This window comes from Diceros bicornis, chromosome 35 (assembly GCF_020826845.1).
Source record: "Diceros bicornis minor isolate mBicDic1 chromosome 35, mDicBic1.mat.cur, whole genome shotgun sequence".
NCBI classification, from domain to species: Eukaryota; Metazoa; Chordata; class Mammalia; order Perissodactyla; family Rhinocerotidae; genus Diceros; species Diceros bicornis.
In genome coordinates, this window is record NC_080774.1 from 17,664,114 (window position 1) to 17,691,331 (window position 27,218).

A 27,218-nucleotide genomic window follows, 5' to 3' on the forward strand; every position below is an offset into this window, starting at 1 on the left:
ATTCTTTATGAGAATGCTAAGAAAAGGAAGTTGAAAAATTCTCAATTCTGCCCAAGACTTTCTGGGTACTGCTCCCATCATTCAGTCCTCTACAAAATGAGATTTTATACATTTCCCTTAAACAAACAAAACAAAGTATATATCTCTGTCTTCCTTCTGTCATTTGAAGAGTAATGCTTCAGAATTATCATCAAGAACAGAGGACACGGTGCATTTCATTTGTGGCTGCGGCCTTTTCATTGATGCTTCCTAAAGGAATGCCGAAGACCTAAAAAGAGGCCCATGCCCCTCCACATGTCAGGGAAGTACACTACAGTGCACCCTCGCCTGTGCCTTGGTCTAGGATTCTTTTGGTGTCGAGTTCTAGATCATTTTGTGAGACTTTGAGAAAAATGGCCCCAATACCTATAATAGAAGGAGACAAGAATGCCTGAAGATCAATCAGATTTTAATCAAATGCTTGTTCTGGGTTGCCCTGGCTCTTTCTAGGGCTGGTGGGCAGCCATGAATGATACAGACCAAGAGCCCTTTGGGAATAACATACAGGGCTTGCACTTCCTCTGTTTTCTGAAACATCTTTTGTTTAATGAATTATAGTTTGTCCTGGTAATTGAACTAATAATTTTGTTGAAGTGACCTTTGCTGAAACATGCTGACTTTGCCACTGTAGATCAGTCTGCTAAGCATCACCTTTTTTATTCTATAATGCTCCTTTTAGTATTTGTAGAAATCGCCAGAGATACCTCATATCTCTGAAAGCAAATGTCTTGAGCTTCTTTAAGAAATGCAGAGTGAAATTATTTGCCATTGTTCGTGGATTATCTCTTCAGTTCTTAAAATGCTTTTAATTTCTGAAACTATTGAATTATCTGTAACTTTTCGATTCCTGTTATACTCCTTCCAAACAAAAAAAGCGTAGTCTGGTTCTTATTAAGATAAGCATTATTCAAATTTATCCGAGGACATCTCTAAATACAGAGTACTAAAATTTTTAAAACTTGAGACCAGCAGCTCGTGCTCATCAAAACACATTCAAGAAAAATCCAGGATGGATGTTTTAGAGGCATGAAAGTGTTAAGATAAAGTTTCATATTTCAAGGGCTCATAAAAAAAACTCTAAGAGAAGGTTTTTACATAGACAAGCACGTTGACCAGACACCCGGTCCTTCACTGAGGGGCGTGTGTCAGTTATGTGTCTCACTCTTTGGACCTTGACCATTTCGCTTTAGGCTGTGAGTTCCCTAATAAATAGTTTTGGCAGGCACCTTATGTGTGTCTGGATCCTGGAATGTAGGAATTTTCGGTGGCTGCTTGTCACTTTGCAGCTGTTCTTTCTTTGGAAAGGGAGTTGCAGATATAAGTTATACCCTGAAAGCCTTTGTGGGGTAAAAGCCATCTGTCATCCTTTAGTGGATCACTCTTGGAGAAAACTAAGGATGAGGGCGTTTCTGTGGCAGAGGCAGTACGTCAGACTTTCAGGAAAGTTTGGCACTATTAACATAAAGTATGTAGAATTTTTATTTAGCAAAGATGTATTGATTTTATTTCAAAGTTAGGTAAAATTTTTCTTATACAGTTGACAAAGTAGCATGATTTGTATCTGATCTCTCACATTTAACAGTTGCTTGGAAAAGATGCTAATTAATGAAGAGGAGCAGCCACTATTGGTGTATTTTTCACAGATCGGTGCTTTCTAAATAAAAATTGAAAGTAACTCCTAACACTGAATGGGTTTGCTATTGAGAAGTAATGATCTTCTGGTGCAAATACAGTTGCTTGCGGACTTAAGCCTTGGCCCTGGTGGGAAATTTGGTCAGATTTTACAATCTCAGTCAAAGAGTAGACAGCTGAACTCACACCACACCCAGCTTATAAAATGTCATGGAAGATGAAGGAGCACCCGAGGGGAAGGACACTGTGCAGCCTGGACTCAGTTAATTGTGTTTAAAATGCCAGACGCTAAAGAGTAACACGATTCCTTGCTGATCCCTTAACCCTAATTCATCAAACACCATGAAGCAGCCTGCATGTGAGGAATGGCAAGAACATTCAGGGTCTCCAAGTGACAGCCTCTAACTAAAATGGGGTGGTGCCAGGCAGATTAGAGGTTAAAGCTGGCACCACCAAGGTCGCGTTTTTGGGTGACAAAGCCAAAGGAGAGAGAGGCCCAGTATTCCAGCCCTGGCTGAAAGATGATCGATCACCAGAGGGAAGCGAGCGTGCTACGTGGAGCATTCAGATGAAGATGTTAACATAGTTCAATAGGCCTCCAGTTTTCTTCGTGATATGTTAATATAGCAAACTTACCATGATCGGTTCCCTCTGTTTTTTAAAAAGTGCTTAATTGTCTGGAATATCAAGAGTATAATGTAATAAAAACTTGTTGATCATATTTTTCTGGTTGGCTTTTTGGGAAGCAGTAGCTTATCTGGTTTTTCATAAGCTGAACTTCACTGTCTTTCTTGCTTTGCAAAGCAACTCTAGTTATCTTTGTGCTGCTTCCATGGTGTCTGCTGGCATTTTTGGCATTTGCAAATTGCTCAGGGCTCATTTGAAAAGCAGGTTACCTAAGTGATGTCTTAATGATCTCAAGCTCTTGCTTGAAACAGCCTTAGAATAATCTGGAGTACAGCTTGCCTGCAAACATTTCCCAGGCCCACCATGACCGATTTTTAAGTGATTAGACATTTCGTTTTTAAAAAGTCCAAAGTGCAACTTTTCCACATTCAGAAATTAAGCTGTTTAATTTGCCTAAGTGAAGTGAGTTGGTTGCATGTCACTCATTCCAGAAGAAAGAATTCTTGTTGATAGTTACCTTTTACTTTCAACCCAGCTAGCTGTTACTGTTCTTATTGTTTAAAGCTGGTAGTTATATGCATTTACTTGGTGTTTGCTTTTTCTGCTTGCTATAGAAAAACACAGTCCCACTGCCAAACATTTCTTTCAGCTTCAAACACTCCAGAGTGAAAATTCGAACCTCAGGAAACAGGCCACAACCAATATATATCAGGTGCAAACTGGTTCTGAGTACACAGACAGTTCCAACCACTCTTCCTTAAAGCGACGTCCGTCTGCCCGGGGCAGTAGGCCCATGTCCATGTACGAGACGGGATCAGGTCAGAAACCATATCTCCCAATGGGAGAAGTGAACCATCCCGAAGAGAGCAGGACGAGACTCCAGCCTTTCCCCGCGCACGTAAGTAACACCACTGGCGCTTCCGCTGTTCACTCTCTGTCTAGCCTGCCTCCTGCATTCCCTCTTCTGAACCTGCAGATCCCCATGTCTCTGCTTTGCCAAATCGGACTGTGGGAGTTGTCCTTGTGTTTGCTGTATTAACATGTCGACAGATGCTTGTGGTGTTCCCACAAGCATACAGGGCCATTGGCCAAAAGTTTTCCAACAAAGTTGGGGATTCTGGCTCTTGCTCAGCCCCTCTCCCCTTTTTCTCCCTCATATTCGTAATATCTATCCCAGCCAGCCAGTATTGGAACTTCTTTTGTAATAAGCTTCCTTCCCCACTTCCAAAAACAAAAACAAATTGTAAAGTCACCAGCAGAAGTAAGTGCCATCTTCTTCGAGGTAGACAGGTACGTGCCCCCTTTATGAACTGGAGCCCCTAGAATTCAAGGTGCCTTCTCTGCTCCTCCCAGTTGAGCAGGTGGTGTCTGTGGCCTGGCATGCAGGGTAGGTCTGGAAGCCTCCGGGCCTCTGCAGCCTCTGCACCTGTGGTCAGCGTGCCTGCTTAGCTTCTGCATGCCCCTCCTCCCCTTCGTGGAGAAAACGCTGCTTTGTGTTTTCATGAGAATGAAATGTAAAAACTCAACATCAGTTTTACAAGTGTTATATTCCAAAATTGTATTCTGTAACAAGCTAACTATCTTATTTTACAATGGGATAAATATTGTGTTGTGAAGTTTTTAAATACTATATTTCTTTTGGATTATTTTAAAAACCTATGTTTTGACAAAATGTTACAGACATTTTGAACATACGTGATGTTTTTTTCGGAGAGTAATATTTATCTTTTTAAATGTCAAAGTTGTTATTTCTTCAGTCAAATTTAACAGGAGTTTCCAAGAAGTTTTCAGAGTAAATGTAAAGTAAAAGATATAGTCTAGCAAATTAAACTCTCGTTTCATTTTGTCAAGCTTCAGTGTGGTAAAACTGCAGTGTTGTTATATTGTAATTGGTAGTCTGTTACTTCAACTCTTTTAGGTTGGTTGGGGCTAGACAGTCTAAAGCAATTGGTTTATATATTTGGTGTAATATGAATGCGGTTGAACTAAGTTAAGAATCTTATTTTTGTATAACTGAAAACAAAATTTAGGAAAAGCAACTTTTGTTAGTTTTCACAGTGTACTTTTTTATTTTAGAAACTTTTAGAATGTAAGAATGTCATATTATTGCAAAAGTTCTATATATGTACTAAAAAGTAGATTGATAACATATACCAACTTTTAATCATTCATGTAGTTTCTCATTTCATATTATCTGTCCTGATTAAAAAACAAATATTCATTTACGGCCATCCATTAAAAAAAAAACTATTGGCAAATTTGACAAATTATGCTAGGTATTATGTGCTTCCTTATAGAAAAGTAGCCTTATAAATTCCAAGTCATTTTCTGGAGGCATTTCACTAAGGGATTAAACATCTCTGGGGATCTGTCATTGGCTAGCGTGGCAGTCAGCCCTCCTGTCACAGAAATTTCAGCACTGATCCCATGTAGTAAGTTGCTTTTTAGGATTCTTTTACTGGGAAACCTGGGCTGAAGCCAGGTAGGTAGTGGGGTTTTTTGTTTGTTTTGTGTTTTCCCGAGTGTGTTTCTTTTTCCCCTTCCAGATTGGGAGGAGTGCGCTTGTGACCTCCTCTTCGTCTCTGCCTTCCTTCCCCTCCACACTTTCTTGGTCGAGGGACGAAAGCGCCCGAAGGGTTAAGTACACTCTGAATGGTCTGCTCTCTGGAGGAGGGGCAGTGCTCCTGGGGGCTTTGTGCTTCTGGCCCTCCTGGCCCTCTGCTAACTGCCCTTCTGTCCTGCATGAGGCAGCGCTTCCCTCCTGGTGTCTCACAACACAACGGCGTGCACACACGCACACGGCCTCCTTTTTGTCTAACTCTACGTTGCTCAGTTTCATGTAATATTTAACAAAGTTCCCAATTCACCCTATAACATTTATTCCGAGCATACTGTCTTTTTAATCGGAAAATTAGCTGGCTGCTGGTTAAGTATTGTCATAGGGCAGATCTGTCAGATTTGTTCAAAGGTAGTTATCAGATTAAAACTAGTATATTTGGACTAACTAGAACACTTAAGACATCATCCTTTTTTATTTTTTTTGGTCTTTTGACATATTGTATGTCAGCACCATACTTAACAAACTGAGATTTTACAGTCCCCACGTCCCGCGTCAGGATTGCAACACATACCAGCACTGGAGATGTAGGCAGCTGTTACTCTGAAGCTGGTTGTGATGTTTTTTCACTTTATTAGGGTCAAGACCAGCTTGCTGGTGTACAGTTTACATTCCCAATAAGTATGTGGTTCAGGTAAGCTCCTTTTAGAGTAGCCAGGCAATAGGTATTGATTAAGCACCTCCTCCATACCCAGCCTTTTGGTAAGTCAGTTAAAGGATCCTAGGGACTTAGGTGACTGCTCTCATAGGCATTGTCAATTTAAACAATACTTTCATACCTGAAGAGTCTGTGACGACAAGCTGGGAAAGTCGTGGAAAGAGCACAGGCTTTGAAGACCTGCGTTCAGGTCCTAGCTCCCTCTTTTTGTGAGTGGAAGGGTAGTGTAACTAGGGTGAGAGGAGGGAAGGTGGCTGTGGGTAAGGGACCACCTTTACAGACAAGGCCTTTGTCCATTCCCTGCACATCAGTGGGAACAGTGGAGAGTCGTTCTTTCCTTCTGCCAGTGCCAGATGGCTCATTGAGGCCCTTTGGGGGTTCTTCTGTGCACTTTTGAAGTAGTCTGTTAAAAAGAATTCTTGATATATGATACTTAAAGTCTTCTGAGCAGTTCTGATTATAATATTTCAGTTAAACTAAAGGACAGTTAAATAGAAATGAAATATCTCATTTGAAATTTTGTTAATAAGAGTCAAACCTCTTTTGTCCACTGTGAAATGTTTTTTATTTATTTATTTTAAAGATTTTATTTATTTTTATTTTTCCCCCCCAAAGCGCCAGTAGATAGTTGTATGTCATAGCTGCACATCCTTCTAGTTGCTGTATGTGGGACGCGGCCTCAGCATGGCCGGAGAAGCGGTGTGTCAGTGCACGCCCGGGATCCGAACCCGGGCCGCCAGCAGCGGAGCGCGCGCACTTAACCGCTAAGCCACGGGGCCGGCCCTGAAATGTTTCTTAAAAAATTTTTTTCCTTTTGGTAGTTTTGAGAATCAGTGCAAGGACTACTTGCTGAGACAGAGTTTTATACAAGATTAACAGTTAAGTTATTTAAACTGATAATCTTGCTTGTTCTGACACCTTCATCACGACTTTAGGTCTTTATGGCATGTCTGTATTAAGAGAAAACTGCAAATCTCTTAAATAAACTGAACCAGCGCCAGCTATAGGTAACTTTTCTATTAACAGCTTCAAGAGAGCAGCACTTTTAACTAATAGATCTTAGCTCTGCATGTTTACAATAATTTTCATAAAATTAAATGCTGGCTAATTTGAAATCCTGCACATATGCTTTTATTGACAATGATGAAGGACTTAATGCGTAAGTAACTGATTTCCTGGGTGGTTACTGCTATACATTGTTTTCTATACTTGGGAAACATTGCCTGAGTACTTTTATTAGATATATGAGTCTTTACTCTTCTAAAATGTGTAATTGAAACTTGGTACTTTTGATCATTGTGGGGTAATGCATTTGATTTGTAATTATCATTTACATCAAGGAAGGCAAAAAGATCCATTATAAAAATGTGGGATTTTCTGGGCTTAATTCTATTTTCTAGATTTTTCCACTGGATCAGCTCTGGATGAATTTTCTAGAATAATTATTTAAATGCAAGTTTTTACATTCCATTTTTGTGTATGTACACACACACATACACATACAAACACACTTATCCATATGTGTGCGCATGTATTTATAAAAACTAAAGGAAAAGAAATTTAAAAATTAGTCAAACATTCCCTGTGAAAGGTAAGACAAGGTGGGTTTTCTTGTTTGTTTTGGTTTTTTTTTTTTTTTTTTTTTTTTTTTAGATCACCTCTGGAAGAGCCTGGTTTCACTGTTCCTTGCACTGGATACACCTTTGGTCTTCCATCTAGACTTCTAATAGCCAATAACTCACTGTGATTGATTCATAAAGCTGGATCAGAACAAGGCAGCAAGTGAAGCAGAACTGCTTGCTGGAGGAGATATAAACAAAAGGGTCTTAGAAGTTGTAGTCGATTTTACAGAACTTAGCTTTACAGACTCTCTGTATGGCTCTAAGCCAATACTTCTAATCACTTTCTAGATGGATTTGAGAGGGTAAAGTACAAGTTTTATTGAATTTTAGGAGTTCAGTGCAAGTGTCTTATATTAGAGTGGCTAGGACCAAATAGAACATTGCAGGGAATGTGAAAGACCTCAGCAGACAGAGAAAGAGAACGTTTGCCCTGGGAGAGGAGAAGAGAGAGGCCATGGGGATAAGGGAGCAAAGTGTGTTGTGAATAAGGAATCTTTCCCCACCTGGGGACTAGCTGTTCTGCCTGGCCACATAGGGCCTTCGGAGGGCCAAGCAGCATTATCAGTAAGGAGCAAATAATAGATTTTTTTGTACACTTTCCTAAGCCGACTTACCATAAGGTAGCCATTCTTTTGGATAAAGCTGCAGGGTCTCCATATATTTAAACAAGGCTCTTAATTTACAGCTATATCTTTTGCCACGTTTTATTGCAACATCAATAAAATTCCTTAGTCACATGTTTTGATTAACTTGGATTAAATTCAAGGTATAGAGCTAGAAATAGCTCATATTTGTATCTTGCAAGGTATTCAGTTTAGGTTTGGAATCAGCTTCCACTGATTTCTGTTTTAGGTGAAGAAATTCTCAAACATTGTGGATAAAATAAATACTGAGGGAAAATTACTTTTGTTAAACACTCCAGAACTAACATAGTCCCCTTCCAAGGAACGTGGTCCTCTTCAGATTTTGTCGTCCTCGAAGGCTCTAGACTTAGCAGTGCTGCCATTTCCTTGGAACATTTTTAGGATTCCTCTTTTGAATCTGTGTCCCTTTTTTTTTTTTTTTTTTTGTGAGGAAGATCAGCCCTGAGCTAACATCCGTGCTAATCATCCTTTTTTTTTTTGCTGAGGAAGACCGGCTCTGAGCTAACATCTATTGCCAATCCTCCTCCTTTTTTTTCCCCCCAAAGTCCCAGTAGATAGTTGTATGTTGTAGTTGCATCTCTTCTAGTTGCTGTATGTGGGACGTGGCCTCAGCATGGCCAGAGAAGCAGTGCGTCGGTGCGCGCCCGGGATCCGAACCCAGGCCACCAGTAGCGGACCGCACGCACTTAACTGCTAAGCCACGGGGCCGGCCCTGTGTCCCATTTTTGAATCTCCACAGTTGCACCAAATCTTCGTATTGTAAGGGATAGGCGTTTTGGGAAACAGATAAAAGTGCTTGGAAACCAAGTATCACACTAGGTTAATCCGTTTTGGTTCACAAACAACGTGACAATAAATGAATAATATGGGTTTTCTTGTGTGGCTCATACAAACTGTCTCTGAGGGCAGTTCTTGGAGAGCCATACTGTTTTGAGCAGTGGCAATCCTCAGAGCCCCAGGCATGGAATATTGCAGATAGCAGGAGACAGGAGATGTGGGTTCTTGGTCCTGTTTTTCTGCTGCCTCTGGCCTTGGGTGGGTCACTCAGCTTTTTGGCCCTTCATTTTCTCATCTGGTCTTAGACTAGGTAAGGTGGCTTCCAGCACTGAAGGTCTATGTTATATAAGTGCTGGCATGTTTACTTTTTAAATGGGTCTCATTATAGTATAGTTAAACTCCATATTCCTTAGAGAACTAAATGTGGGTGTGTTGCCTTGCATGTCTGTTAGTTCGTACCAGGGATCTGTTTTTGGAGGAGCCACTGAGCTAAGAAGATGGTGCAAAGAAGGAAAGAAACCATTTCTGGATCCACCGTTCATCTTTTACTAAATTTTCAATAAAGGGTTGGCTCCTGTCCCAAATGAGATCTGGGGCATGAAGGCCACATAGCCTAACAGGTAATGATTCCCGGGAAAGGCTCCCAAGAAGTGTCTCGTGCTCTACACTAATGGGGGTCGCCTTTTCTCTCTTGCAGGCGTCCAGGCTGGAGAAGCAGAACAGCACACCTGAAAGTGACTATGACAACACTCCCAACGACACGGACCCAGATGACATGGGGTACATCTGCAGGAAGAATGTGCCGGGGGTCGGGCTCTTAAACCAGAGACCTAGCAGGCCGCAGTCAGGAGACACAGTTCATTACCTGCACTCTTTTTCTGTATTTTCAGACCCATAAGGTCTTAAAATATGGAGGCATAAGCTGTTGGTTCACACCTCTTCTCATATCACATTATTGCCATAGGGCCTTTCTTTCTTTTACCAGCGTGTTATACACGTCTCTGTGTGATGTGCTTAAAATCAGTACTTCACTTTAGGTCGACATTAGGTTACACTCTGCATTTGTACCCTAAGGAATTGGCTTGATTAGGTGTGGCTTTGTAACACACACCCTCCCTGTTCCAGTTATTCCTCCCTTTCCCCATCTTCCCTTTCTATGAGAGTCATAATTTGCAGCCCCACAGAAGAGTGAAATAGCTCCATGTGAGCTGTGGCTGCCTGTTGATGAAACAGCCTCACCATGAGTCTCTTGCCAGACAGGATAAAGGAAACCACAAGAGCAGCCCACCTGTGCATTCAGCACATGCACAGTCAGTGGCTCCTAGAAGCAGAGAAGCAGCCAATAAGCACCTGTTACATGTAGCCGCTTCTGTAATAATGTTCACAGGTCAAGCAGAAAGGGAAGGCAGCGGAGTATGGTGTGGCAAGGTGATGGCTCAGTACCAGAGACAGCAGAACCCCACACGGCCCCAAGCCCCATCCTCCCAAGCACTGAAGACGTCATCCGGAAGACTGAACAGATCACCAAAAACATACAGGAGCTCTTAAGAGCAGCCCAAGAAAATAAACATGACAGGTAAGGGGGCTAGAACATCCTGCCTGGGAGAATGGCTACCTGCTCTGGAAGAGGTGCGGCTCCAGGTATGAACAGGGATTTTTTCAGTATGCTGATCTTAAAAGTTTTTGAAAATTTCAGGTTTACGTAACAGACTTAAGAACAAATTTGTAAAATTGGGTTGGTTGGTTTGTTTTACATGGTATCTTCAGTTTTTCATCTTCTTATAAAAGTGCTCTGAAAATAAATGCCTCGAGAAGTAGAATTGCAGCTTATTTAGGATAGTGATGTTCCTGGTTCTAGATGGCCAGGGAAAGGAAGCTACCTGAGAACTTGCAATTGATTCTTCTAGCCACTGCTGCTCCCTTTGACCTCCTTAGCTAGGGGAAAGTTTGCTAACAGAAAACGGACCCTGAAATGAACCTGGTACCTGTCTCCCTTGTGTACGTGCATGTATGTGCGTGCATCTGTGTAAACATCTGAGAAACAAGTGGTTTACCAATAAAAGTTGATCTAATCATCACCCAAATAACTCTCTGCTCCTGAAAGAAGAGTCTGCCCACTCTGAATAGCCGTATCCTACAGAGGTACTCCTTACTGTGAAGAAGGGACTGGCTCTTGTTCTAACTCATCTCTTTCTTCTCTGAGTTAAATTCTCTGAGAACTTCTGGTAGGTTGTTAACTGTTCTGGGTGGCATCCTAGTTTCACGTGGCCGGCCTGATCCACATACACTCACGAAACATTGTTTAACATCATCCCATTGAGTTTGAGAAACAGAAGAGTTTGGTCAAAACCCAAGAACAATCTTATTCTTTTCATTAGGTCAGCAAAGGTTAGGGTTTCGGTGAAGAACTTCTCTTGGTGCCTTGCACAAACAAAAGTTGTTCAGGGAACACAGTACTCTCCCTTCTTTCTTCTGTCTGTTTTCTTCTCCCACGTAAAGATGCGCCAGTGTCTTTGGTGTTCTCTGTGTTCCTGGCACTGTCATGGCAGCCTCCCTTTTTTCTGCCCTTTCCCTTTTTTGATACAGCTCAGACTTCTCCCAGTGTCATTATTTCCCACTTGGTAGCAGAGGAGTAGTCAGCGTTTACTGAAGGGTAAGAGTTCGTCTTCATGGATGGACTGCTGGAGGATCCTCAGAGAAAAAGAGGAACCTGCATAATTTCTCAGCCTCCTTCCATGAAAAGCATATAGCTGTTTATTTTCCTCCTTGCCCAGGCACCCTATTTATCACACGCCTTTCCTGCCTCCCATGCTACAGGTGTTTCGTTCCTTTGCTCAGCGCCACAGCCTTGGCAACAAGCAACTTCATTGTCTTATTACATAAAGCACAATGTTTCACAGCTCCCCAATGGACGGTCTTTACAGTAATCTTGATACCAGGATTAACTCCTTCCCGAGCACTCTCCTGCCATTTAACAACGTGCTCACTTTTCATTCCCCCGGCTCAGAAATGCTATGCTTGTATTTCAGGTTAAAAAAAAAAAATCTGCTTACATTGCATTGTTCTATAGTTGTCAAAAATATAAATATCTGCCCTGAGGCCATTTCTGGCTTCAAAGATCGCAGTATGATGCTTGGTACAATTTGGGAAGTTTCTTTTTTTTTAAGATGTACAAATCCATTCAATAAATGTTATGATATGATTTCTTTTTTTTTAAGACCATGAGAGAATGATGCAGAGATTTTAATCATTAGCTCACTCTTGATTTAAAGCAGAATTGGTCTAGAGAATTTATATTTTATAAATTATTCAATGTTCTGTTAAAATCTCTGGTTACTTACATGTCTGAGATGCTGTCATTTATAACCTTGCATTGTACTTATTAAACCCTTCCCTTTTCCTCTTGTTTCCCGCCTTGTTCATCCATCCCTGTGCTCATCCTAAGGAGACCAGTAGCCCATGCGGGCACATCCAGGTTTGGTCCTGCTCCCTGGGTCACGTGAGCTCCCACAGCCCCCAGCCTTCCCTGAGCCTGGTGCCGTCCACTGGGCCTCCAGCCTTGTCTCCCTGTCTGTCTCTGTGTTTGTCTGTCTGTCTCTCTCTCTCTCTCTCTCACACAGACATACACACACAATTACACAATTCAAGATTACTGCATATTATGCACAAAAGCCTTTTTGAGGAAAGATAACAATTTGAAGTTGTGAACATGAACTCCCTTTGATAGAGGAGGAGGACTTTCTCATTAATTGGTGTGCGCTTTCTTTTGCGGCTTACTGGGAACTTCCTAAAATATTTCAAGGGTGAGTTTTTTGAGAGACATCCTTAGGAAAAATTTCTTCTCTATGTAGCAGAAGGAAAGGGTAAATTATATTTCTAGGTCAAAATGAAAACCCTAACCAGCAAAACAAGACTCTTAGATGTGGTTCTCAGTTAATGTGACATTAATGGACATAGTGGTTCAAGAAACATTTATGCCTGATACAGTGGTTGCTGTGGACATTGCCTTTTTCTCTTTCTGAGTGTCTGTGTGACCAGATGGGTTGTTGCCCCTTCATATTTGCAAGTTAAGGAACTCCTTCTGCACTGGCATTTTTGTTATTACATGGTGTGTGGTTCTAATTGCTCACAAAAGTAAAAGTCAGGATTTCTCATTTGAAGGCATTTTGGGATAATATAAACCATTTTCTTGAAGTGTAATGGTTTAAAATGTAGGCAGTCTTAATTAAAATAGTCTTAATACTAGATTTCTTACAAAGATGAAGTTCAGAGGTTGCTTATGACAATCTTTAAGCAGAAGCCAACTTCATGACTTAAAAAAATGGAGAAAGAATGTTCCTTGAGGGCTTTAAGTGCTAGGAAGGATGCTGAACGGCATTTGGTTCTATATCTTAGAAGGGAAATTTTAAAACACAGTCACATGGGTTCTTGTGTAAGGCCAAATCTGTATTCACACCGTTTTTCCTAGCATGCGAAAAACAGGCTCCTAAAGTGCTTTTCCCATATCCCATTTCCCTCCTGGCCTCTGTGGGTCCGTTCTCCTAGAAACAAAACCCAGGCCTGGTGGCAATACCATCTTCACTTTTCTTTGTCTCTGCACCTTCTAGCACGTACTACTCAGGGCAGAAACGTAACATTTTTTAAGATGCAAGAGATTAGCCTCATATGTTGTTTGTCACAATACTCAGAATACTGGATGAAACCAAAGTCTCATTTCTTCCAGTTCTTATCACATAAGAAGTCGGTCACCAGTCATCAGTGGAGAGAGGCTTGCTATGAAGAAAGTTGTGAATCTGTTGCCTCTCTGGTGCCCGGAGAGGCCTCTCGTGTGGCAGTGGGGTCCATGACTAGACGGCCAGAGTTGAGCTCTTCTTACCAGCTGTGGGACCTTGGACAAATTCTCCACCTCTCCAGGCCTCAGTTTCCTCATTTGAAAAATGGGTGTGATAATAGTACCAAGCTCATAGGGCTGTTGGGAGGATTACGTGAATCTCGGCAAAGCACTGAGAGCGGAGCCTGGCACACAGTCAGTGCTCCTGAAGCCTCAGCTCTCGTGCTGTCATCTCAGGGACCCATAGGAGGCCAGGCGGCCGGGAAGCAGGGAAGAAGAAGGGCAGATTGAATGCAGTTTGTCTTCTTAGAGCTTGTCAACGAGCAGAGAAAGTGCTGACTGCTCATAGCCTTTTGTTACAAAGTCATGATGACTTCACGAGAAAGTGGATAAGTGTCTGAACAAGTATATGGAGCAGACCTCTTTTTTCCTCTTTACTCAGAGTAAAGCTTTTGACTCAGTTCAGATGCATGGAAGGGAGGAATTGAGAAGTGTCCGTTGGTTAAAAGACGCCTGGGTGTTGAGGTGTAGGCTACAATTCTAATTTTAAGGAATTATTTTCATTCCTTTATTTTTAACTTCTGTGGCCTTTTACATGGAAATCCTTGTTTCTCTTTCAAGAAATCAGGAAGATGAAACACATGAGAAATAAATGACCAACTTGGGGAGGTGTGAATATCTTTATAGACTGTTCTGTGGCTTCACCTGGCCAGTCGTGTATGTTGCCTGCATTTCATACCTGGAGACTGTTTTTATCGGATTGAATGAACTTTCAAGAAAGGATGGGGACCCTGCTTTATAACCAAGTGTGTTCTGTTGGTGTGGGATCCACAGCGGGCTGGCAGTGGGTGGCCTCAGCCCCTTCATTAAGGGAATATAACCTGAGTATTTTCTATCTCTGAATTATTTTCACTGTCTTTGAATAACCTCTTCAATATTCTTGCAGTTATATTCCCTGCTCAGAGAGGATACACATAGCTGTTACAGAAATGGCAGCATTATTCCCCAAAGTAAGTCTCTTCCTACTTACTTGCTTCAGATCCTTTTAAATGAACTGCAAGAAATTTCTTTGTGACCTTTATATTATATTAACCTTTTTGTAGCGTGACGTTTTAAAGATTTTATTTATTTATTTTTTCCCCCCAAAGCCCCAGTAGATAGTTGTATGTCATAGCTGCACATCCTTCTAGTTGCTGCATGTGGGACACGGCCTCAGCATGGCCAGAGAAGGGGTGCGTCGGTGCACGCCTGGGATCCGAACCCGGGCCACCAGCAGCGGAGCGCACGCACTTAACCGCTAAGCCACGGGGCCGGCCCAGTAGCGTGAAGTTTTAAATATGCAAACAGTCATATAGGGCGTTGAAATATCTTTGTTCTACATGAATCTTGGTTTTAATAAGACAAGAATGTATGAGCCAAGTGCTAAAAGGCAAAGCATTACAGAATAAAGTTTTATCTGGAATATTTCACCCAAGTGGAGTAATATTTTTCAAAACCTACCTCAGAATAGCACATACTACTAAAATGACACTGCATGCACTTTGACCTTTGAGTCAGAACACTCCGGCATCTCCCACACTGTGGGTTGCAAAGCTTGCAGTGTTCCAAACCCCTCCACTGAAGAAGTGCGTGACAGCACTGCCGTTGACTGGAACAGCTTGAGTTGTTTTCAGAAGAATGCTTGTCCCTGCTCTTGGATGTTCACAGTGAAGGCTGTGTTTTTCTGTTTAGAAACCCAAGTCCGACATGGTGAGGACTTCCCTTCGCTTACTGACATCCAGTGCCTACCGACTCCAGTCAGAGTGCAAGAAGACCCTCCCGGGGGACTCCGGCCCGCCCACGGACATCCAGCTGGTCACGCAGCAGGTCATCCAGTGTGCGTACGACATCGCCAAGGCCGCCAAGCAGCTGGTCACCATCACCACCAAAGAGAACAACAACTGAACAGCGAAGCGGAGCGCTGGCCCTTCCGTTTTCTAGGCTTTTTAACGTCCGCTTTCAAATTTAGACCTGGAACTCTTCCGATTTTTACAGAAACAAACATTTAATGAAATTTAGAACTTTTTAAAAAAAAACTCAGTATTATTTTTGCATGTTTTCTAACAAATTTTCAACTATTAATTTAACCTACTTGCCTTATTTTGTGCCTGTTTGCCAGTTTATTTTCTGAAGTTCTGTTGTGCTGTCAGTGACTGTTGAGTTAATGCTCATAGACATCCAAAAGCATAGCTTCATTGTTTCAAGTTTATTAGAACTTTTCCTTCCCTTAAAACCCCCTGCCTATGGTTAAAACTATAAATGAGATTTTTAGTGAAACATTTTCTTGAGAGAGTTGAGTAAAAAAAAAAATCAACATTATCTCTTCCCTACCAGGCATTGTGCAATAAGCAAATTTTCCAACCTACTGCAAGAATCTCCAAGTTTGGGGTATCTCCAAGCACGTGTGTAGAGAAAGGACTTTGCCACTTTCTAAAAATAGTGTAACAATCTCTCTTGGAAGGAAACAATGAATCGCTCCATTTCTTTTAACTGTTGTATCATGTTAGATGTTCTTTTATTTAATTTTTCTATCTTGGTCTTCTGTCTCTTTCTATTTTACTATCATCCTGAAGTCTCCCTGGCGTCAGATAAGCACTCATCCTCCACGTCGTGTGTCATTTGGCCATGTCCAGGTAGGAGCACCACCACATTATCACCCGTAGTCCATGCTCTGCCTTCACCACAGGAAAGCAGACATTTCATTCCAAATGTGTGGCAAAGAGGAGCATGAGTCCCACAAGCCATAGCTCGTTTTGTACCACCCCATTCAGATGTCACTGCCGTAAACTGTGGGACGAGAAATAATCTGCTCCCTGACATGGTGTTGTACCTCTCGTCCAAAACTGGGTCACTCCTTTAACCATTTAAAGCTTTCTTACACGACCTGCTTCTCATATCTCATCACCTTTAAGGACTTCTTATAAGGTAAGAGTTATACAGCCATCTGAGTTCATTTCTCCTCCGTTACCTTGCTTGTACTTAAAAAGCAGACATCAACTTGCAAGAATTCCTTAGAGAGCGTGCTCTGGCTGACTGCCGGCTATCCTACAGCTATGAAAGAGTATGGGTTTAAGCTCTGAAACATACTGAGCTTGGTTTTTAAGTTACCAAAAAGACCTTTCTTGTTCTGACTGCTAAGGCACATTCCTGTCCCTGGATTGTAGCAGTTTTGTGTGGTGTGGCTCAGACCCTGACCCAGACCCAGACCAGGGGACCAGGCAGCAGTGAAGTCGATGAATGAAGTGACCAGGTGCAGGGCAGGGGGCGGGACAGCGGGAAAGCCCGTGGACACCCAATAGGGACAGCAGCTCCCCAGCTCCACTCAGGCTGCTGTGTGGAAAAGTGGGCCTGGAGTGCCAGAGCTTTGTTTAAGAGAGACTAGAATTTTCGATATTTTTTGTGCCATCTCTCTGTTTATAAATGTTGGTGACTAATTAAACATTTTCCCAGCAGACATGTGGGCGACCTGTGGCTCTAGGGTGCCAGCTCACAGCCTCTGCCCCGGGGCCCTGTAAACTGCGCTGTGAGGGCCTGGCTTCCCTGGTCACACCTGGTTTAGCCTCTGAGCCTTACCCTGTAACATGGGTGCCCTACCCTGTGTCAAGTTACTGTTAGTCCTCATTTTACCCATATATTCTGTCCCATAGTGCTCATTCACACATGTGAAGAAATCAAAATAATCAAAGCTGCCTAAATACATGCTAAATAAGCCTCTGTTTTCACAGAACTGTTTGATTCACAAACACCTTTGTAGCTTGACCGTATGCTGTTATGAAAGGAGCACCACGCTGGTGTTTGGTTTACTACGTCACGGTGTGTGGATGCTTTTGCCAGGCTTTGCTACACTGAGTAACGTGCGAAAAGGGTCCACATCTCCAGAAGACTAATCCAGTTGCTTGTCTGCACAACCCTAAGTGCCATCCTCCTGCTGGATGCTGAGGGCTGCCTTCTCTAAGGATGTCTCTACCTTAAGTTCAAGTAACCTCTGATAACTGTTTCTGCCTGCTGTACCTACTTAGCTGTCCTTCCTCCTTGCAAACACCCGCCCTCCTTGGGGCCCATGCCGGTCCTCGGGAAAGGCCCAGCGGCAGTCCTGAGTTGGTGCCCTTGGCCTCCCGGGGAGGACAGGCTTCTGAATAATGAGTCGTCTGCGGCAGGTGAAGTGGTGTCTTCACTTGAATGCTCGAGGACCTGTGATGGAGGATGTTTCTGTGCCCCTAGGGAAAGTCAAGGAACGTGGAGACCAACAAAGCATTTTCAGTTGTAAGGACACCACAGAAGTTTGCTCTGTTAGCCCACAGTGCCAAATCCCCAGAAAGAAGCTCCCAGGCAGAGTGACACATGCTGATAGGAGGGCTGCCAGTCTCCCTTCTGCAGTGCCCTGCGCGTTTTCTCAGCCTTGTCTGGGATCCTGGGTCGGAGGTTTTCTGGGCCTGTTGGCAGATTGCACCTTGTCTGAACAGTTGTTCACCGCCTTTTGCACATGGGTTCCATAGCCTTGCACTAATGTCTGCGTTCTGTGATGTCATTTTTTTACCCTTGATTCTCCAGTCCCCATCCCCCCATCCCAAAGCTGATAGGACGAGGTGCACTTTACGGAACTGGCACTTGCTGAAGAGAAGGAGACAGCTCCACCCCTAAGCTCCTTTAACTGAAGTCATCTTCTGCCTCGGAATGCAAATAGTTCTTATTTGCCAAAGAACAGTGAATTGGGCCCAAAGGTGAAATAGAACATTTCATAAAATTGGAACTGTAAACGCACAACTCAGGAGCTGTTATCCAATTCCTCAAGCGATGTAAGCTGCAGAACCAAGAGTGAGACTGACACGTGTTCGTCCTCCACAGCGGCTGTGAACTTCCTAATCATGTGATTTTCGTTCTTTCCTTGTCCCAAGTGAAGGTCCCCTTGGTTTTTACAAGAGAAAATGCTGCATAGGAAAAATGAACTGCCTTTTACCCAAATGTGTTTTATCCATGTCACACATTATTCTTGTTTTTCATTTTTATTGTACATTCTATTTCTGTAATTATTGTATAACCCTTTAAGCGTTGTAAAATCGTTTTGGAGTTTGTGCCTGCTAGTTATGCAATAAACAGGCACTGTAAGTGTCTTTGTGGTAATTCTGTGTTTCTCATCAATTAGGTGATGTTTCCAGATGCTCAAAGTTCTGAGAAAGTTCTCACATAACCCCATCTTTAGTGAGACAGTATTTATTTATTTGCTTGTTTGTTTATTTGTGTGTGTGTGAGGAAGATCAGCCCTGAACTAATATCCATGCTAATCCTCCTCTTTTTGCTGAGGAAGACCAGCTCTGAGCTAACATCTATTGCCAATCCTCCTCCTTTTTCTCCCCAAAGCCCCAGTAGATAGTTGTATGTCATAGTTGCACATCCTTCTAGTTGCTGTATGTGGGACGCGGCCTCAGTATGGCCAGACAAGCGGTGCCTCGGTGCGTGCCTGGGATCCGAACCCGGCCACCAGTAGCAGAGCATGCGCACTTAACCACTAAGCCACGGGGCCAGCCCTAATGAGACAGTATTGAATATGCTTCTGCCCTGGGGGCTCTATCACTTTATAGGAATGATGGCGTTTTCCCTCCTGTGTGCTTAGCAGATAGCTTACTTAAATCCTGCATCAGGATATCAGTTCCGTGTATTTTGTCATGATGTGTTGACTCCTTAAGTTTAATTTTTTTAATTCAGGGACAGCCAGCCTAGCACAGGTGCCCTCACCTCCTCTCACCAGGTGATCGGATTGTAGTTCAGTCTTTTAAGCCACCAGTTTTTTTTTTTTAACTTTCAGAGCAAGGCCCATTGTGCAGGTTCACATGGGGGACTGTGGAACATAGATTTATACCTGGCTTCATCAGGGCCACCCTCAGTCCCCAACAGTTGTCCTCTGGAGTGGTGACTTGGGGCTCTTCTCCCAAAGAGCAGAAGGGGTGGGGCAGGACCTGGCCATCACAGGTGCCTTTCCAAGCGAGAAGTCGGGGGAAGATGGAGCATCCTCACTGGGTGATCCAGCTTGTCTGAAGAGCCAGAACCAGCAGGTCAGACCCATCCCACTCTGAAGAACCTCCTAGGGCATGGGGTCTCAAAAAAGCCAGTATCACAGCCCCTGGATGGCTCACTGAAACGCAGCCTCCTTTAACTGGAGTCATCTGATTCAGTCTTCATCTCCGATTCAGCAGCTCTGTGCTGGGGCCTGGGAGTTTGTGTGTCTGACATGCTCCCAGGGCATGTCAACGCTGCTAGTCCGGGGAACACACTCTGAGAAGCACTGCTGTAGGCGCCCCCACCACGCAGCTCCTTGCCTTCTGCTTTTACACATGCTTTTATAATAATTATAAAAACAGCTAACATTTATCAACTGTTTACTCTGTGCCGGGCACTGTGCTGGGTTCTTTACACGAATTAACTCCTCTAATCCTCACTCGACCCTGTGGAGCAGGAGTTGTTCCCGTCTTACAGATGAGCAAGCTCACACTCGATGAGGTTAAGTCCCGCCGTGAAGAAAGGAGGGGAGCACGTGAGTTATTGTTAGTCCGGTTTGTCTTCCACTTCACCGGCCAAGTTGGGTTTTCATGATCCTGGCGGGGATCCTGTGACTGAGGAGTCTCAGAATGTGGCCCCCGTGTGGAGGTGAAGCCACGTGGCGGCTATGTTCCCCTGACGCTCCAGCTCAGAGCGGGGCCAGTGGGTGACGTGAGACTACGGGGTAAGTGGGGCACGGTTGGCTTGTGACCCCTAAGACAGGTCCCTTAAGCTGGGCTGTGTCTCACCCTTGAGCGCCGGGCACCGGGACCCCTCCAGCATTCGTTGAGAGACCAACTGGAAGGACTGTCCACTGGCTCCCAAGCACCGTGAGCTGCGCTTTCCCACCCGTGGGGCTGTGCAGGAGTGGCCTCACCACAGGGACAGCTCAGTGACCATCTGAGGGGACCTGCTGCCCAGCAGGCTGGCATGCAAGACTGTCCAGGAGCCGGTCCCTGTGCCCACAGATGCCGGGCAGAGGAGACTCCGTGGTCCCCACCTCTGCCAGCCGGCCACCAAGCCAGAAGCCAGAGCCACACGAGGTGGGACAGACTCCTTCACTGCTTTACAGGGGCATGTGTCAGCTCACCATAGAGCAGGTGCCCAGGGGAGGGGCTGCTGGGGACAAGCAGAGGCGTGCGTGCACTTGCTTCATCCTGCCCCCCCGCCGCCATCTCCCCTCTGCCACAGCCAGGCTCTTGCCGCACGGTTTCCTGACTGCACTCTTCCCAGGCCCCCAAGCTGTCTAAAGACTCTAAGACCCTCTCAGCCCCATTTCTCCCAAATGCAGCTTCTCTCCTGGAGGAGACCCATGTCTCTTCCTCCTCCAGAATCCCTCTTCTCACCCCTCACCCCTTCCCAACACCTTCCCTCCTGGGAACTCATCTCCTCTTTCCTCTCAGGCCCCTCGTTCCCCACACTCTGCAGCCCTCATAGCATGGACTTCTTTGTGTCCTGCCCTTCCCCTTGGCCAGCTCTCCACCCTGCTTCCCTTTCAGAACCCCCGAGTAGTTACCCTGCACCTGGCCTTTGCCTTTTCTCTTGGTGTAGTCCTGTACGCCCCGTCTCCCTCCAGGGCTTGTTTTCCTCAGGACCCCCAGAAGACATTATGGACGGAAGTCTTGAAATCTAACGCGGACCCCCCACCCTACCCCAGGATCCAAGATTGGCCTCGTAGCCTTCTCTTGCACCATGTTTTGCTGTCTGCTCCCCTCTTCCAGCCCTCCCCTTCCCAGGACCTCACTCTCAATACTTCCCCAGCGCACCCCACCCACCCACACTATTCCTTCAGACCCGGGGGCTGAGATAGAGCTAGCACTCACTGTGTGCTGCCACTGGGCTAAGTACAATTTCACAGAGGAACTGCAACTACCCCCATTTTGCTGACGAAACCGAGCCTCGGCCCTGAGATCCCAGTTAGTGGTGGTGGAGCACGTTGGAGCAGAGGGCCTGTGCTCTTAATCAGGGAGTGGACCAGCCGGGATGAGGGTGAGGAATGGCCACCACCTTGGCAGAGGTAAGGTGAGAGGGAGATGTGGAGCAGACTCAGGAGGAGGGATGCTGGTCTCTGTGTGGTCCTCTGCCCATCTGGGGGGTGGGAGGGCTTAAAGAAATACAGCCTGGGTGGCCGAGTTTGTATTTTGTCTTCCAATTCCTTATTTTTGCCACAAATATTTCTCATCTTTTCTGTCTGTTTCAAAATGAGACACTTGGTAACCACTGCTCAAGTAAAGACTCTGATCCATGAATGGAGGCCGTTGCCCAATTCAACTGTTTCAACAATTCAGGGACCTCACGGAATCTGCATGGCACGCTGACTCACCCCAAGTCGGCCCTTCTGGAAGGAGCAGCCCTGTACCTGCTGCTGGAAGCAGGAGGGCTCCCTTCAGGGCATGGCCCCCCCAGGGGGGTCCACCCCACCCCCAGAGTAGGAGGAGGGGGAGAGCGCCCCCCACCGAGGGTGGAAGCCTGACTCAGTGGAGGAGGAGGAGTGGGGCCTGAGTCTGACTTGCTTCTTCCAATTAAAACAAGGTGAAAATCCTGCCCAAGTCCAATGGCAGAGACAAGGGCGCTTTACCATAGGCAGGTTGTTTCCTGGGGGTGGGGGCTTTGGGGAGCATCCTCTTGGCACGGAAAATAGGGCCGTTTGAGCTTTGTGCGTTCTGTATTTATCTTACCGCATCCACACATCGCCACTCTCCACAGTTCCTGGGCCCAAAGGGGTCACCCGGCCTCTAAGTGGTGGGGCATCAGGACTGAACCTGGGCCAGCTTGGGCCACAGCCTCCACTCTTCCCCCCTACATGTTTGTTTGCCCTCCCCATTGTGAACTCTAAATACAGAAATGCATCTGACACACCCATGTAGAATTATAAAGTGGCACCCAGTGTAACCGCCACCCAGGTCAAGAAACAGAACACTGCCTTTCCCTTAAGTCCCTGTGGGTCCCTCCTTCCCCTAGACTTTAGTGCTAATCTCGTCCTCATTTTTGGTTCACTCCCTGTGTGTGCATCCCTAAGTAAGAGCTCTGTTTTGCCTGTTTTCAAACATGTAACTGGAACCGTACTGATGTAGTCTTGTCTTTCCCTCAACATTGTGAGATTTGACTAGGTCAGCGTGCATAGCACCACAGTGCATTTTTCCACGTTGTGTAGTATTCATTGAATGTATACACCACGATTTATTTATCTAGTATTTTACTGATGGGCATTTGAGTTATTTTTAGTTGTTGGCTCTTATAAAAAAACTGCTACAAAAATTATGTCTTTTGGCACATATGTTTTCTCACACATTTCTGTAGGGTCCATACCTAGGCATGGATCTCCTGGGTCATGGAGTATGTGCATCTCCAAAACTGTAACACTGTTTTCCAAAGTGTTGTACCAGCAGAAGATGAAATTTCCCATTGTTCTGCATCTTCATCAACATGGTGTAATAAGCTGTTTTAATTTTGCCAATCCAGTGGGTTTGTAGTAGTATCTTATAGTTTTAATTTGCATTTCTCTGATGAATAACATGGTTGTGTGCCTTCCCATGTTTACTCGTCATTTAGATTTCCTCTTTGTGAAGTGCCTGTTTGAGTGTTTACCCTTATTTCCCTTAGGTTCTCTGTCTGTTTTTTAAAATTATTCATAGCGTCTTTAAAACGTTCTGGACACTAGTCCTTTGCTGATTATCTGTGTTACAAACATCCTTTCCCATTCTGGGGCATGTCTTTTCCCTCTCTTAGGTGTCTTTCGAAGAGAAGCTTTTTTAACATTGTCAAATTTATCAATCTCTTCCATATGGTGAGTGTTCTTTTTTTTTTTAATAATTTTATTTATTTTTTTTTCCACCAAAGCCCCAGTAGATAGTTGTATGTCATAGTTGCACAGCCTTCTAGTTGCTGTATGTGGGACTCGGCCTCAGCATGGCTGGAGAAGCGGTGTGTCGGTGCGCGCCCAGGATCCAAACCCGGGCCGCCAGCAGCAGAGTGTGCGCACTTAACCACTAAGCCATGGGGCCCGCCCCATGGTGAGTGTTCTTTGTGTCTTAAGAAACCTCCCCTACTCTAGATTACTATTATGTTTTATTTTGAAATAATCATAGATTCACAAAATAGTTGCAGAAATAGTAAAGACTGTGCCTTTCACTCAGTTTCCCCGGTGGTGACATCTTGCATAACTGTAGTAGTGTCACAGTCTGGACATGATGTTCTCACACAGACCTGGCTCAGACATCACGAATTTCCATGCACTCGTGTGTGTGCGTGGGTAAGTGTAGTTCTATGCCGTCTTCTCATGCGTGTAGGTTCCTGTCACCACCGTAATGAAGATACAGACCTGCTGCATCACCAGACTTCTCCCTCCTGCTGCCCCCTTAGAATCACCCCTGGCAACCACAGATCTCTTTATCTCTATAATTTTGTCCTTTCCAGAAAGTTATACAAATGGAATCATGCAGCACATGACCTCTGAAATTGGCTTTTTAAAAAATTTTTTTTATCCTTTTGTGAGGAAGATCAGCCCTGAGCTAACCTCCATGCTAATCCTTCTCTTTTTTTGCTGAGAAAGACCAACTCTGAGCTAACATCTATTGCCAATCTTCCTCCTTTTTTTTCCCCCAAAGCCCCAGTAGATAGTTGTATGTCATAGCTGCACATCCTTCTAGTTGCTGTATGTGGGATGCAGCCTCAGCATGGCCAGAGAAGCGGTGCGTCGGTGCGCGCCCGGGATCCGAACCTCAGGCCGCCAGTAGCGGAGCGTGAGCACTTAACCGCTAAGCCACGGGGCCGGCCCTGAAATTGGCTTTTTTCATAACAAGTTGTTCAGAGACCAAAGTCCTGGGGAGGGGCCCTGGAGACCATCGTAGGACTGTGTTCTGACCAGAAACTGCCCACACCCATATTTAGGAATGGGTCCTTAATTTTCCCTGCCAGTGGGTGGGAACTATCTCCTTAAGGAACAGAGGCTGAGTTGTTTAGTTTCGTCTTATCTGGTAGTTTTGGCAAATTGTCTCTAATATTTGCCTTTTTCTTTCTTCTTTTTTTTGCTGAGGAAGATTTGCCCTGAGCTAACATCTGTTGCCAATCTTCCTCTATTTTTTTTGGCTTGAGGAAGATTTGCCTTGAGTTAACATCTGTGCAAATCTTCCTCTATTTTGTATGGTGGGTCGCCGCCACAGCATGGCCACCAACGAGTGGTGTAGGTCACTTCTGGGAACTGAACCCAGGCTGCCGAAGCAGAGCACACTGAACTTGAACTACTAGGCCATGGGGCCGGCCCCCCTTTTTATTTTTTAAATGACATTTTCTTCTCATTTCAAAGGTTGTGTTCTCTGTATAAAATATAGAAAAGCGCCCAAAATGAAAAATACCCATTTTCCCCACTTTTAGAAATAACCACAGAGTAATACTTTGTTTCCTTAAAAATTAAATTATAAATACTACTTTTGAACAACTTTTTAATTTAACACAGCATGAACATTTCTCCAGAACTTTTAAAGAACTTTTAAGGCTTTCATTTCATGTTGATGCACTGCATAATATCCCAAGCTCAAGCAGCCTCCTGGTGTTGGACATCTAGGCTATCAGTTTTTGCTACTGTAACTAATGGGGTGAGGACCATCTTTGTACCAATCTGATTGTTACTTCTATTTCCTGGAGCAGGAGGCAGCGTGGCACATTTGTGGGGGAGGGTTGGGAGGTGGGGCTCCTGGAGGGCCAGCTGGTATGGGCCTGGTAGGCCAGGGAAGCATTTGAGTCTTGGTCCTAAGTGCAGGGGGACACCATTGAAGAAGGTGGAAGATTTTCATTTCAGGTGTGTTTGTAAAAGATCTCTGACTGCAGAATGAAGGAAAAAGTGAGGTGGATGGGTGACTTGAGACAGAAGACAGTGGAAGCCATGACAGATGGTGGTGAGAGGGAGCAAAGTGGATGGGCTCGGAGATTTCAGGAGGTCAAAGCAGCAGGACTCAGTGCCCCTAGGCTCATGGCTCCTACAGCTGGCAGAATGGATGGTGGTGCCATTCAGTTATTTGAGCACACTGGAGAAGGGCCAGATGGTTGTGCTGTTGTTTGGGTTAATGATGGGAGTTTAGGAGAGATCACGTCATAGTCTTGTTGTGCGGCGTCTGAGGGACCTTTGGACACATAGTGGAGATGTCCAAGTAGTGTGAATATAGGAGTCTGGACTAGAGATACAGATCCAGGAGTTTCTGATGTGGAGAGGGTGCTGGAAGCCAGAGGCCTAGTTCACATCACCTAGGAAGGGCCTGGGTGGCGACGAGAGGCCTGGGCCTAAAGGCTGGTACTCCTCAGGTTACAATTGGCAACAGCCAAAGTTACTCTGCAAAAGTGCCCAAAGAACCCCATTTGTATCATCAACGCAGATGGAGCAAGAAATGTATATATAAGCCAGAATGTTCAGTTTGTCTCAGAGGGCACAAGTCAGCAGCATGATTCAATTTCTTTAATAGATATAGGACGATTCAGATTGTCTATTTCTTCTTGTGTGAATTTTGACAGATTGTGTCTTTCAAGGAATTGGTCCATTTCATCTAGGTTATCAAATTTGTGGACATAGAGTTGTTCATAATATTCTTTTATTATCCTTTTTTTTTTTGAGGAAGGTTGCCTCTGAGCTAACATCTGTTGCCAATCCTCCTCTTTTTGCTGAGGAAGATTAGCCCTGAGCTAACATCTGTGCCCATCTTCCTCTATTTTGTATATGGGAGGCTGCCACAGATGGCTTGATGAGCAGTGTGTAGGACCACACCTGGGACTCGAACCTGCAAACCCCAGACCGCTGAAGCGGAGCGTGCAAACTTAACCACTACAGCACCAGGCCAGCCCCCTTTATTATCCTTTTTATGTCCATGGGACCTGTAGTGATGTCCCCTGATATTAGTAATTTATATCCTCTCTTTTTTTCTTAGCCTGGCTAGAGGCTTATAGATTTTATTGATCTTTTCAAAGAACCATCTCTTAGGGGAAAGAGAGAGGAAGACTGGCAACAGATGTTAGCTCAGGATGCAACTTTCCCAGAAAAAAAAAATCTACAAAAAAATGACAGCTAATATCATACTTAATGGTGAGAAATTTGAAGCTTTCCCACTAAGACCAGGTACAAGGCAAAGATGTCCCCTCTCACCACTCCTTTTCAACACAGTAGTGGAAGTTCTGGCCAATGCACTAACTCAAGAAAAGGAAGTCAAAGTTATACAGATTGGGAAGGAAGAAATAAAATTGTCTTTTTGCAGAGGATGTGATCGTCTCTATGTAGAAAATCCAAAAGAATTGAATAAAAGAAAAAAGAAAAAAACTCCTGGAACTAACAAGCAATTATAGCAAGGTTGCAGGATACAAGATTAATGTACAAATGTTAGTCATTTTCCTATAGACCAGCAATGAACAAGCAGAATTTGAAAATAAAAACATGATACCATTTACATTAGCACCTCAAAAATGAAATACCTGAGGTACAAATCTTTAAAAAAATGTACAAGATCTATATCAGGAAAACTACAAAACTCTGATGAACAAAATCAAAAAAGAATGAAGTAAATGGAGAGATATTCCATGTTCATGAGTAGGAAAATTCAATATTGTTAAGATGTCAGTTCTTCCCAACTTGATCTATAGATTCAATGCAATCCCAATCAAAATTTCAGCAAGTTATTTTGTGGATATTGACAAACTGATTCTAAAGTTTACAAGGAGA

At 44.2% G+C, this 27,218-nt stretch overlaps 1 protein-coding gene across 11 annotated transcripts in view; it reads left to right on the top strand.

The window, feature by feature from the left end:
- GIT2 (GIT ArfGAP 2) overlaps positions 1-18,597 on the top strand; it is a 48,176-nt gene extending 29,579 nt beyond the window's left edge. For 5 of the 11 annotated variants that reach the window (XM_058531601.1, XM_058531602.1, XM_058531597.1 and 2 more), the window contains 6 exons: positions 2,948-3,196; positions 4,845-4,934; positions 9,314-9,396; positions 10,004-10,192; positions 14,394-14,457; positions 15,179-18,597. In XM_058531601.1, coding sequence (XP_058387584.1) covers positions 2,948-3,196; positions 4,845-4,934; positions 9,314-9,396; positions 10,004-10,192; positions 14,394-14,457; positions 15,179-15,391 — 888 coding nt within the window. In that variant the 3' untranslated portion in view covers positions 15,392-18,597. The other 6 variants (XM_058531603.1, XM_058531600.1, XM_058531606.1 and 3 more) reach the window with 4 other exon arrangements.
- The last annotated feature ends 8,621 nt before the right edge of the window (positions 18,598-27,218 follow it).